The 13,190-nt window shown below is 40.8% G+C and overlaps 1 protein-coding gene across 5 annotated transcripts in view; it reads left to right on the top strand.

Moving 5' to 3' along the window:
• The window catches only part of dnajc6 (DnaJ (Hsp40) homolog, subfamily C, member 6), a 94,576-nt gene that overhangs the window by 31,808 nt on the left and 49,578 nt on the right, over positions 1 to 13,190 (top strand). For all 5 annotated transcript variants that reach the window (XR_013547798.1, XM_078407505.1, XM_078407506.1 and 2 more), the window contains 5 exons: positions 4,973 to 5,022; positions 5,986 to 6,134; positions 10,603 to 10,725; positions 11,760 to 11,893; positions 12,624 to 12,818. Coding sequence is in view for 4 of the 5 variants with exons in the window: in XM_078407505.1 (XP_078263631.1) it covers positions 4,973 to 5,022; positions 5,986 to 6,134; positions 10,603 to 10,725; positions 11,760 to 11,893; positions 12,624 to 12,818 (651 nt within the window). In the remaining variant the exon portion in view is untranslated. The remainder of the gene's footprint in view (positions 1 to 4,972; positions 5,023 to 5,985; positions 6,135 to 10,602; positions 10,726 to 11,759; positions 11,894 to 12,623; positions 12,819 to 13,190) is intronic.

Here is a 13,190-nt window from a genome sequence, read left to right as displayed (position 1 = left end):
TGGAGGCCAGTTCGTTGGATGCTTTCAAGAGAGAGCTGGATAGAGCTCTTAAGGATAGCGGAGTGAGGGGGTATGGGGAGAAGGCAGGAACGGGGTACTGATTGAGAGTGATCAGCCATGATCGCATTGAATGGCGGTGCTGGCTCGAAGGGCTGAATGGCCTACTCCTGCACCTATTGTCTATTGTCTATTGTCTATTGTTGTCTGATCAGTTTTCAGCTCTGCAGAGGACAAACATAACTCCAAAATATTGCTCGGAAACTTGAGCCCACTGTCCAGTGCTTGCAGAGATACAGACTGACGAAGTTTTAAAGTGCCAAAAATGCATCAATTTTCTCGCATCTTATCCTGTCTCGGGTTGACTAAAGCTCCATGGCAAGGTGAAGTCAAGTTTTGAAATAGTTTCTGAAGGAACTGCAGATGCTGGTTTACACCAAAGATAGACACAAAATGCTGGAATAACTCGGCAGGACAGGCAGCATCTCTGGGGAGAAGGAATGGCTGCTCTTTCTGGTTGAAACCCTCCTTCAGACTGAGGGTCGGGGAAAGGGAGACAAATATGGAAATGTAAGGTGTGAAAATGACAAATCAAAGGGGACGATAAATTAATTGAACACGAGGTACTTGTAAGGATGCTTTCTCCTCAAACATTCCTTCAGATGCTGTGCTTGTGTCCAGAGAATGATTCAAGAGCTGCTGTCCCAGCACCGAGCCTTGCGGTACCCCACTAGCCTGCCATTCTGAAAGGGACCCATTTATCCCCACTCTTTGCTTTCTGTCTACCAACCAATTTTCTATCCATGTCAGTACCCTACCCCCAATACCACGTGCTCTAATTTTGCACACTAATTTCCTATGTGGGACCTTGTTTCAAGAGATCACTTGTTGAGGTGGGATATCTTGAATATTTCTTTTATGTGGGAAAATCCAGATTGCTTTTTATAGAAATTGCTTGTTTTTATAATAATAATAATAATAATGCATTACATTTATATAGTGCTTTTCATACACTCAAAGACGCTTTACAGGGATTTAAAGAACATAGGGAAGTGAATAAATAGATAAATAAGTAAACGAACAGAGAAAGGAGACAGAAGGTGAGGTGACCTTCAGTGGTTGAAGGCAGTACTGAACAGGTGAGACTTGTGGTGAGTGAGGAGGAGTCTCTGACGGTTTGGGGTAGTGAGTTCCATAGGGTGGGAGCAGCGATGGAGAAAGCCCTGTCCCCCCAGGATCTGAGTTTGGTCCGGAGGGGGGGGGGGATAGGAGATTGGCAGCAGCAGAACGGAGGGTGCAGGTGGGAGTGTGTCTGTGGAGGAGGTCAGTCAGGTAGGATGGGGCCAGGTTATGGAGGGCTTTGTAGGTCATGAGGAGGATTTTGTACTGGATTCTCTGGGGGATGGGGAGCCTGTGGAGTTTGTAAAGGACGGGGGTGATATGGTCACGGATCGGGGTGTGGGTGAGTAGACGGGCAGCGGAGTTTTGAATGTATTGAAGTTTACTGATGATTTTTGAGGGTGCGCCATAGAGGAGGCTGTTGCAGTAGTCCAGACGGGAGGTGATGAAGGCGTGGATGAGGGTTTCTGCAGCTGTGGAGGAGAGGGATGGACGGAGACGGGCAATGTTTTTGAGGTGGAAGAAGGCTGTCTTATGTTGTTGCATCTTGTTGCATTTTTATGTTGTTGCATCTTGTCCATTGGAAGGAGGGGCTATAAGAATTAATTTAACCTAACTCGTGAGTTATTGATGATCGTAGGCAATGCGGGGAGAAAAGATGAGGTACGAAGGTAAGCTGGCCAATAATATAAAGGAGGATAGTAAAAGTTTCTTTAGGTATGTGAAGAGGAAAAAAATAGTTAAGGCAAATGTGGGTCCCTTGAAGACAGAAACAGGTGAATTTATTACGGGGAACAAGGAAATGGCAGATGGGTTGAATCGGTACTTTGGATCTGTCTTCACTAAGGAAGATACAAACAATCTCCCAGATGTTTGTGGCCAGAGATCCTCGGGTGACGGAGGAACTGGAGGAAATCCACATTAGGCAGGAAATGGTGTTGGGTAGACTGATGGAACTGAAGGTTGATAAATCCCCAGGGCCTGATGGTCTGCATCCCAGGGTACTTAAGGAGGTGGCTCTAGAAATCATGGACGCATTGGTGATCATTTTCCAATGTTCTATAGATTCAGGATCTGTTCCTGTGGATTGGAGGGTAGCTAATGTTATCCCACTTTTTAAGAAAGGAGGGAGAGAGAAAACGGAAAATTATAGACCAGTTAGTCTGACATCAGTGGTGGGGAAGATGCTGGAGTCAATTATAAAAGACGAAATTGCGGAGCATTTGGATAGCAGTAACGGGATCGTTCCGAGTCAGCATGGATTTACGAAGGGGAAATGATGCTTGACTAATCTTCTGGAATTTTTTGAGGATGTAACTAGGAAAATGGACAGGGGAGAGCCGGTGGATGTAGTGTACCTTGACTTTCAGAAAGCCTTCGACAAGGTCCCACTTAGGAGATTAGTGTGCAAAATTAGAACACATGGTATTGGGGGTAGGGTACTGACATGGATAGAAAATTGGTTGGCAGACAGAAAGCAAAGAGTGGGGATAAATGGGTCCCTTTCAGAATGGCAGGCAGTGACTAGTGGGGTACCGCAAGGCTCGGTGCTGGGACCGCAGCTATTTACAATATACATTAATGATTGGATGAAGAGATTAAAAGTAACATTAGCAAATTTGCAGATGAGACAAAGCTGAGTGATAGTGTAAACTGTGAGGAAGATGCTATGAGGTTGCGGGGTGACTTGGACAGGCTGTGTGAGTGGGCGGATGCATGGCAGATGCAGTTTAATGTGGATAAGTGTGAGGTTATCCACTTTGGTGGTAAGAATAAGAAGGCAGATTATTATCTAAATGGTGTCAAGTTAGGAAAAGGGGACGTACAACGAGATCTGGGTGTCCTAGTGCATCAGTCACTGAAAGGAAGCATTCAGGTACAACAGGTGATGAAGAAAGCCAATGGAATGTTGTCCTTCATAACAAGAGGAGTTGAGTATAGGAGCAAAGAGGTCCTACAGTTGTACGGGGCCCTAGTGAGACCGCACCTGGAGTACTGTGTGCAGTTTTGGTCTCCAAGTTTGAGGAAGGATATTCTTGCAATTGAGGGCATGCAGCGTAGGTTTACTAGGTTAATTCCCGGAATGGTGGGACGGTCGTATGTTGAAAGACTAGAGTGACTGGGCTTATATGCACAAGAATTTAGAAGGATGAGAGGGGATCTTATTGAAACATATAAGATTATTAAGGGGTTGGACACGTTAGAGGCAGGAAACATGTTCCCAATGTTAGGGAGTCCAGAACCAGGAGCCACAGTTTAAAAATAAGGGGTAGGCCATTTAGAACAGAGATGAGGAAAAACTTTTTCAGTCAGAGAGTTGTAAATCTGTGGAATTCTCTGCCTTAGAAGGCAGTGGAGGCCAATTCTCTGAATGCTTTCAAGAGAGAGCTAGATGGAGCTCTTAAGGATAGTCAGGGGGTATGGGGAGAAGGTAGGAACGGGGTACTGATTGAGAATGATCAGCCATGATCACATTGAATGGTGGTGCTGGCTCGAAGGGACGAATGACCTACTCCACCTATTGTCTATTGTCTAAACCACTAGGGGTACGAATGTATTGTTTATAAGCACAACTCATTTATTAACTAGATTGCATGCAGCACAAAGAAGTGATGCATACAGGAGTGTAGCGGTGGAGCTACTCTCGTACAGCTGAAGAGACCCAGGTTCAATCCTGACTACGGGTGTTATCCTTATGGAGTTTGCACTTTCTCCCTGTGACTGCGTGGGTTTTTTCCAGGTGCTCCGGTTTCCTCCCACACTCCAAAGACGTACAGGTTTGTAGCTTAATTGGCTTTCGTAAAATTCTAAATTGTCCGTAGTGTGTAGGGTAGTGTTAGTGTATGGGGTGATCGCTAGTTGCCGCAGGCCAAAGGGCCTGTTTCCACGCTGTAATCTCTAGAGTAAAATGGTTGCAGGTGTTTCCTCAAAACTCTGGAGGCTTGCCCTCGGACATCAGTGCAAGTCTCCTGCAGTGCCCTGTTCACTGCAGGTGCTGTCTCTGCCTTTCATGCACTCTTTCCCTTTGATCCTGCACATCATCTACCAATTTCCAGAGCTGTCTGTAAATTATCCATTCCAAATTTTGTTTTAATTCCAGTTATTACAAGCCCCATTCTTCTGCGGATTGAGACATTTCATATCATGTTTGTTTGCTTTGTTTTTTTGCAGACTGAACTACCCCTTCAATGGTCCTCTTATAATTGTTTAGAATTCTGCCACATGTCGTTTGCTTCAACAACGTGGCCCTTTGAATGTTCAATGCCGGCTTTGTCTTCTCTTATCTTTTAATCAATTATCTGGCTCTACCAGTATCAAGTACCATACTTGGTTAACATGTTCCTTGTAGATTTAATGTGCATGTTCTGTCCCAGACATTCCCCCCTGCTTCAAGCATAACAGCCTAAATTACTACAATCCTGCAAGTTACAAACATTTATTTCAGTGCCAGCGTATTCTTTGAAATTAGCGATATTTAGCAAAATTAGCGACTGTACTAACTAACTTTGCTATTATATCTCTATTTTAATTTGGAGTTAATAGTTGTTACACGTCTACAATTTTTGCATCCCTGTTTCATTACAACAGTAATATCAAAACAATAAGTGCCATAAAGGACACTTTAAAGTAGGCCAATGCATTTCAATTATTTTACTATTTGTTTATGTCGCCTCTAGAGGGTAATGTTTATAAGAACGGATTCTATTGATTTTTAACATTAAATGCTTGAAACTGGTTGTCTTTCTTTTCCTCATTGCTGTATCTCACATTCTTGTATAAAACTAGTAATAATTACATTAATGTTGCTGAAGATTTCCAAACTATTCCTAAATAATTTCTTACTTTGTTTTGATAGTTATGCCAAGGGAGAACTTAATATTTCATACATCACATCAAGGATAATAGGTACAGTGCATCCATCTTTCATTTCTGTGATTTTAAATATTTAATCCAGATCTAATTTTTAACATGGATCCGTTTGGAAAATTAATATCTTAAAGATTTTCTTGGTGCTAAGTTTCTCATGGTCCAAAAATCTCCAGTTGGATAGAATTTAAAGCTGTTAATGACTATCCAATTATTTCTGAAAGATTTTTAGGACTTTGTGTAATGACTGGGTGAAGCACCCATATCTGTTTACATAATTATATACTTTAAAAAAAATCTGGACTGATATGGGTGAGTTCTAAATGAATGTATTCTGCTCTCTGTTGCCCAGGTTAGATATAGTCAGCTTAATTTTGAGTTCTTGAATGCTCATAACTTGTGCTGGAGGTGGCAGTGGAGAAATATAATAAATGTCTTTCTGCACTAACTCTGCAGGTCCTTGGAATAAAATGAAATTGTGTGGAGTTGCACATGTGATCTTCTGACCTGTGTTCATTTCTGGTTAATTCAATAGAATCTTCATGAAATTTAGAAATGCGTGTTTGATGCCTTATTGAGTTATGATCTGTATCATATCTCATTAGAAGATTCAAATTACCTGTCCTTTGTAGCTGAAAGTATATCTTCACTGTTAGTCACAGAGCTGTAAAAATGTGTTTATGGACAGTGTATTGTATATCAAATTTCAGAGACTAACTGAAGCAACTTAAGAGAACAAAAATGCACATAAAGCAACTATGTCTTCTTGGAACCGGACCCTATAATTGTTTCCCAATGTTGCTTAACTTGATTGGATGGAAACTATGATGGATTTGTGGAATAGTGAAATTAGACGGTTAGAACTACATATCTGCTGAAGTTTTCGGTTTCAAATGTCTTGTAGAAAATGGAAACTTAAAATGAAATATGTGAAGGAAAAATGCTGACTTAGTTAAATATGTTAAGATTAATATCTATCTGATAGTTTCTGCTCTTTCATAGTGATATCCTATCCTGCTGAAGGAGTAGAGTTAAGTTTCAAGAATCAAATTGATGATGTTCGATCAATCTTGGATTCACGGCACCTCGATCATTATACAATCTTCAATTTATCTCAGAAATCACACAGAAGTGCCAAGTTTCACAATAGAGTAAGTATACATTAATGAACCTCTTGTATGTTATTAGTTACAAGAACATGTGAGATTATTACGATTTTTCTTGTGTATTTCTAAGTAAGTTATTTAAAATAGATGTTTGGCAGATCTGCTTTTGCTGATTAGCCTGTGATCTGATCTGTAATAATCTTGCCAATCTGCAATGAACATTTAAATTGTATCTTTAAAATATTCCAAGATGCTTTAGAGTTGCAATCAGCCAAAAAATCCTATCGCCTAATATTATTGCATTCCATGAGCTTGATGTTTACCATCAGCATTGTACTTCCGATTTAGCGAGCACTCTAATTAATGTTTTAATAAATGTGCAATTTATCTGTCTGTTCTGAATTTTTAATAGCACATTAAAAGTACCAAGCCCAATTCAAGAATATAGAGGACAGTCCAGGCCAATAATTAGTTCTTGACCAACTATAGTTAAACAAGAGTTTAAATTATTGCCTTGTTTGGATTTTACGGCTCACAAACTGTCACCCTGTTTATAAACCATAATAGACAATAGACAATAGACAATAGGTGCAGGAGTAGGCCATTCAGCCCTTCGAGCCAGCACCGCCATTCAATGCGATCATGGCTGATCACACTCAATCAGTACCCCGTTCCTGCCTTCTCCCCATACCCCCTCACTCCGCTATCCTTAAGAGCTCTATCCAGCTCTCTCTTGAAAGCATCCAACGAACTGGCCTCCACTGCCTTCTGAGGCAGAGAATTCCACACCTTCACCACTCTCTGACTGAAAAAGTTCTTCCTCATCTCCGTTCTAAATGGCCTACCCCTTATTCTTAAACTGTGGCCCCTTGTTCTGGACTCCCCCAACATTGGGAACATGTTATCTGCCTCTAATGTGTCCAATCTCCTAATTATCTTATATGTTTCAATAAGATCCCCCCTCATCCTTCTAAATTCCAGTGTATACAAGCCCAATCGCTCCAGCCTTTCAACATACGACAATCCCGACATTCCGGGAATTAACTTAGTGAACCTACGCTGCACGCCCTCCATAGCAAGAATATCCTTCCTCAAATTTGGAGACCAAAACTGCACACAGTACTCCAGGTGCGGTCTCACCAGGGCCCGGTACAACTGTAGAAGGACCTCTTTGCTCCTATACTCAACTCCTCTTGTTACGAAGGCCAACATTCCATTGGCTTTCTTCACTGCCTGCTGTACCTGCATGCTTCCTTTCATTGACTGATGCACTAGGACACCCAGATCTCGTTGAACTCCCCCTCCTCCTAACTTGACACCATTCAGATAATAATCTGCCTTTCTATTCTTACTTCCAAAGTGAATAACCTCACACTTATCTACATTAAACTGCATCTGCCATGTATCCGCCCACTCACACAACCTGTCCAAGTCACCCTGCAGCCTTATTGCATCTTCCTCACAATTCACACTACCCCCCAACTTAGTATCATCTGCAAATTTGCTAATGGTACTTTTAATCCCTTTGTCTAAGTCATTAATGTATATCGTAAATAGCTGGGGTCCCAGCACCGAACCTTGCAATACCCCACTGGTCACTGCCTGCCATTCCGAAAGGGACCCATTTATCCCCACTCTTTGCTTTCTGTCTGTCAACCAATTTTCTATCCATGTCAGTACCCTACCCCCAATACCATGTGCTCTAATTTTGCCCACTAATTTCCTATGTGGGACCTTGTCGAAGGCTTTCTGAAAGTCGAGGTACACCACATCCACTGACTCTCCCTTGTCAATTTTCCTAGTTACATCCTCAAAATATTCCAGTAGATTTGTCAAACATGATTTCCCCTTCGTAAATCCATGCTGACTCGGAATGATCCCGTTACTGCTATCCAAATGCTCAGCAATTTCGTCTTTTATAATTGACTCCAGCATCTTCCCCACCACTGATGTCAGACTAACTGGTCTATAATTACCCGTTTTCTCTCCCTCCTTTCTTAAAAAGTGGGATAACATTTGCTATCCTCCAATCCACAGGAACTGATCCTGAATCTATAGAACATTGAAAAATGATCTCCAATGCTTCCACTATTTCTAGAGCCACCTCCTTAAGTACTCTGGGATGCAGACCATCAGGCCCTGGGGATTTATCAGCCTTCAGTCCCATCAGTCTACCCAAAACCATTTCCTGCCTAATGTGGATTTCCTTCAGTTCCTCCATCACCCTAGGTTCTCCGGCCCCTAGAACATTTGGGAGATTGTGTGTATCTTCCTCAGTGAAGACAGATCCAAAGTAACGGTTTAACTCGTCTGCCATTTCTTTGTTCCCCATAATAAATTCCCCTGCTTCTGTCTTCAAGGGACCCACATTTGCCTTGACTATTTTTTTCCTCTTCACGTACCTAAAAAAACTTTTGCTATCCTCCTTTATATTATTGGCTAGTTTACCCTCGTACCTCATCTTTTCTCCCCGTATTGCCTTTTTAGTTAACTTTTGTTGCTCTTTAAAAGAGTCCCAATCCTCTGTCTTCCCACTTTTCTTTGCTATGTTATACTTCCTCTCCTTAATTTTTATGCTGTCCCTGACTTCCCTTGTCAGCCACAGGTGTCTCTTACTCCCCTTAGAGTCTTTCCACCTCTTTGGAATAAATTGATCCTGCAACCTCTGCATTATTCCCAGGAATACCTGCCATTGCTGTTCTACCGCCTTCCCTGCTAGGGCCTCCTTCCAGTCAATTTTGCCCAGCTCCCGCCTCATGCCTCTGTAATCCCCTTTGCTATACTGTAATACCGACACTTCCGATTTTCCCTTCTGCCTTTCCATTTGCAGAGTAAAACTTATCATGTTGTGATCACTGCCTCCTAATGGCTCTTTTACCTCTAGTCCCCTTATCAGATCAGGATCATTACACAACACTAAATCCAGAATTGCCTTCTCCCTGGTAGGCTCCAGTACAAGCTGTTCTAAGAATCCATCTCGAAGGCACTCTACAAACTCTCTTTCCTGGGGTCCATTTCCAACCTGATTTTCCCAGTCTACCTGCATGTTGAAATCTCCCATAACCACCGTAGCATTACATTTTTGACACGCCAATTTTATCTCCTGATTCAACTTGCACCCTATGTCGAGGCTACTATTTGGGGGCCTATAAATAACTCCCATTAGGGTCTTTTTACCCTTACAATTTCTCATTTCTATCCATACTGATTCAACATCTCCTGATTCTATGTCACCCCTTGCAAGGGAATGAATATCATTCCTTACCATCAGAGCAACCCCACCCCCTCTGCCCACCTGTCTTGGTGTATCTATAGAAATATGATAAAAGAACTAAGCAAATTAAATCATATTTTAATTTATTCAAACTGAAATTCCCATTAGACCATGAAAAGACTTATCAGATTATAATGATATGGTGAATGATTAACGCGGCCTTGAAGTAATAGTCTAAAAATAGGCATTTACGTTCCACAACTGCAGCCAGTGAATTTATATTGTTAAATGATTTTAGTCCAGGTTTATGTAATTATTAATAATGGTGGCAATGTAATTATCAGATTTGTGAACGACACTAATCAGGTTTTCAATTATGTCTTCGATGGCCTTTATCGGCTATGGTGACATGTGACTCCAGACCATAGCAATATGATTGTGTCATAGTGGTTCCCTGTTATTGCTTCCCAAATCCTTGTTTCAAGATGGTTCAGCCGATATGATCTTAAGCAGTGATGCATCTGTGAAAGGAAACATAATAGTTGAAAAGTAAAATAAAATATTTGCTGAAAATTTTATTTACGCAAGATTTTTTCCCCCATCTATGTTAAAGGAGCTGATTCTTAATTTGATGTTTATTTGCATGAGTGTTTACACTTCAGTGGTTACATTTCATAACTTTTAATAGACATCTGAACCGTGGAAAATTAGATTTTCGACATTCATATGTTACATCGCTGAATGGTGGTCAAGAATTGAAATCTTCTCGCTGTATTCGTCCTTGACACTGGCACTCAATTAGTATTCAACTGTGCAATCATTTTCCTTTTGAACCGGTTGTTTAGTGTAAATTCAATGCGTTATATTTAGAAACCCTTGTAATTATCTGCAGGATATTGCATTCACAACCTGAATCTTTTGAGCTTTATTGAGCATATTCGTCTGGTGAAAAGTTTTCTTATTGAATTGACTTTTTGTCATCTTTTGATAAATTGTCTCAATCCCACACCAACAGCACTGAGTACTGCAGTGGTTAAAATGGTGGGGTGCCATCATCTCTGAGGGAAACTTGGATTAGGAATAGACTCTTTAGCCAAGGGTCCCCACGTACTGCAAATAAGTAATTTGTAAAAAAAGACCATTTATACACCCAAGTGCTTCTTGCAGTTAATATGATGCATGCTTGCTCTCTATTGCTTTGTTTGTTCTATCCCAACCTTTTCCGTAAAATAGTATTTGATGCTGCACATGGAATTCTCTTTTGAGAATTTTTGCTACTTGCCATCTCTCTCTCAATAGATATCTGAATGCAGCTGGCCAGCTCGACAAGCCCCCAGTTTACACAACTTGTATGCGGTGTGTAAGAATATGCATCACTGGCTGCAGCAAAACCCCAAGAATGTCTGTGCCATTCACTGTGTGGTAAGATGCAAAAAAACCTGAGGGCTATTGAAAATACTCTTGGGTAAATTTTCCATGTAATGTGAAGAAATGTAGAAAAGGAAGTTTAGTGTCACCTCATTTACCTCTGGTCACCATTAAGTTTGAAATATTTTGGCAAGTCAAGCAGGGAATGTGAAAACCATTCTGGGAATTCTTGTTGGTCACAAAGTCTTCTCTAAGGAATCCCAGGGGTCAAGGGTGAAATGATTCCACTCCAGTTCCATAGGTTCTGAGGTGGCCAGTTTGGTCTTTGCAAGATGTGCAGACTCCACCATTCACAGTGCAGGCAGGTGGGTTGTTTGGGAGGTCTTGTATTCTTGCTATGATTTGTGCTTGACTTATGTTTGCTCCTATCAAAGGGCATTGAGGTGCTCATTGCCTTCCTGGATAATATTTTTCTGCTTTAAGTGAACACGAGTTAGGGATTTCTATAAGCCGATGAGTCGTTCACTTAGTATATCCTTGAAACTTTTTTGTCAGTTCTAGAACTCCTGTTATGATGGAAATTTGAATAGTGTGCATGTTTAATGAATTTGATGTAAGGCATGCAAACAGCACGAGCTATGCATTTGAATTGACTGAGCATAATTAGAGTCTCGTTACTCGGGTTATTGGAGCAGGAGAGAATGTTGACATCAGCATAATAGGATAGATGGTTGACACTTGCCTGGCATCACTGGTGAGCGTTGGGATTAGCCCATGGATGTACAACTTGCTTCTTTAGATCCAGCACTTGGCACTCTGTGCAGTGCACCAGGTGGAATAGTCACAATAAAGTAACATGAATAATCCCTGCAGACTGCAGAAGGGAAGTTGTCAGGCTGGGACTTTGGGGAGAGTGAGGAACTTTAATTTGGGAAAGGGAAAGGGAAAGATTCTACTCCCTACCACCTCCTGTTGTAACTAGTTTGAAAGTTAATTTTCTGCTCAAGATTTTTGTTGGAGTCTTTTGGTTTTGATAACTTTGTGAAATATATTTTGCATCTCCATACTCTTTGTTTTTAACGTTCCAGGATGGCTGTCCTGCCTCTGCCATTTTAGTTTGCGGAATGTTCTGTTTCTGCCATCTGTTCTCTTGCCCAGTTCCAGCTATACAGTTACTGAATACAAAACGACCAGAGCCCACACTTTGGCCTTCACACAGGCGGTAAGTAGCTTTAGAAATCACTCACCAAAAGTCACCTCTTCATGGATATTGCAATATCTCCAAATCATAATTTTCATCCCACAACATGCTCTTTGCACCATAACTATGAAATAAACGTTTCGATCCCACTGCATCTACTCCTGATATTAACGGAGAATTCAACTAGGTGGTGAGAAGATGTGGCTCCACTTGTATCCACAGCCTCAGTCTCTCTCAATGCCATTCTTCTGCCTTCTCCCTGTAACCTTTGACACTTCCTAATCAAGAACCTATTAATTTCTGCTTTAAGAATACCCTATGATTTGGTCTACACAGCTGTCTGGCAGTGAATTCCACAGATTCAGCATCCTCTGGCTAAAAAATTCCTCATCTCCATTCTGAAGGTGTGACCAGCAATGACAGGCCCAGTGCCATCAGAATAAATGATCTTTCCCTGCTCTTTGTAAAAGCTTTTTGCAATTTTGTAAAGTTCTATTGCACTCATTCTCAAATTAACGGTATGGTAAAATTAGTGAAATAACTATGTTTTACTTGGCCCTTTCAGCATCTCCTTCATTTAATTTCTGTTCCAAGTCTCTGCTCGGAAAATCTTCCATTAAGATCTAAAGTAGTTTGAGGAATTACCTTCCTATTGTGTTTTAAAGATCTAATTGATGTAGATTTTGAAGCTGATGTATTATCTACATCTAAGCAATGACAGATTGCAAAGTTGCTACTATTTTCATTTCAGGTACATTGGATATATCTGTGAAATGGTTTCTGATAAACCTTCGCTCCCACACTGCAAACCCCTCATCATTAAAACCGTTACCGTGAGCCCGGTCCCTTGCTTCAACAAGCAGAGAAATGGCTGCCGACCTTTCTTTGAGGTTTTTATTGGCGAAACAAAGATTTTTTCAACTGCACAAGAATATGATAAAATGAGGTATTATTTTAAGACTTTGAAATATTTTGTGGTTAATTTCCATGTAAGCATGATCATCCATTATTCTATGCATTTGGTCAGTGAGCATCATGAATCCTTGTACCCGTTTAACTCCACAGGCATTAGAACTTGTTTGGTTTTAGTTTACAAATTATTATTATTAAATGCACAGTCACTATATCTATAGCTTTATCAGCGACATTAATCCATAGCAAAAAATAGATTGACTGAAATAGTAGACAAAATGAATGTAACATGATGTTTTTTAACATATAAACAATAGTATTGAACATTCTTTATCACAACCTGCATCTGGTTTATTAATAAGAATTTTACGTAGCAAAGATTCTAAAGACAAAAGCAAATTAATGT

The sequence above is a fragment of the Rhinoraja longicauda genome, chromosome 11, assembly GCF_053455715.1.
Source record: "Rhinoraja longicauda isolate Sanriku21f chromosome 11, sRhiLon1.1, whole genome shotgun sequence".
NCBI classification, from domain to species: Eukaryota; Metazoa; Chordata; class Chondrichthyes; order Rajiformes; family Arhynchobatidae; genus Rhinoraja; species Rhinoraja longicauda.
The sequence above is the reverse complement of the archived record's forward strand: the minus strand, read 5'-3'. Positions and strand labels throughout refer to the sequence as shown.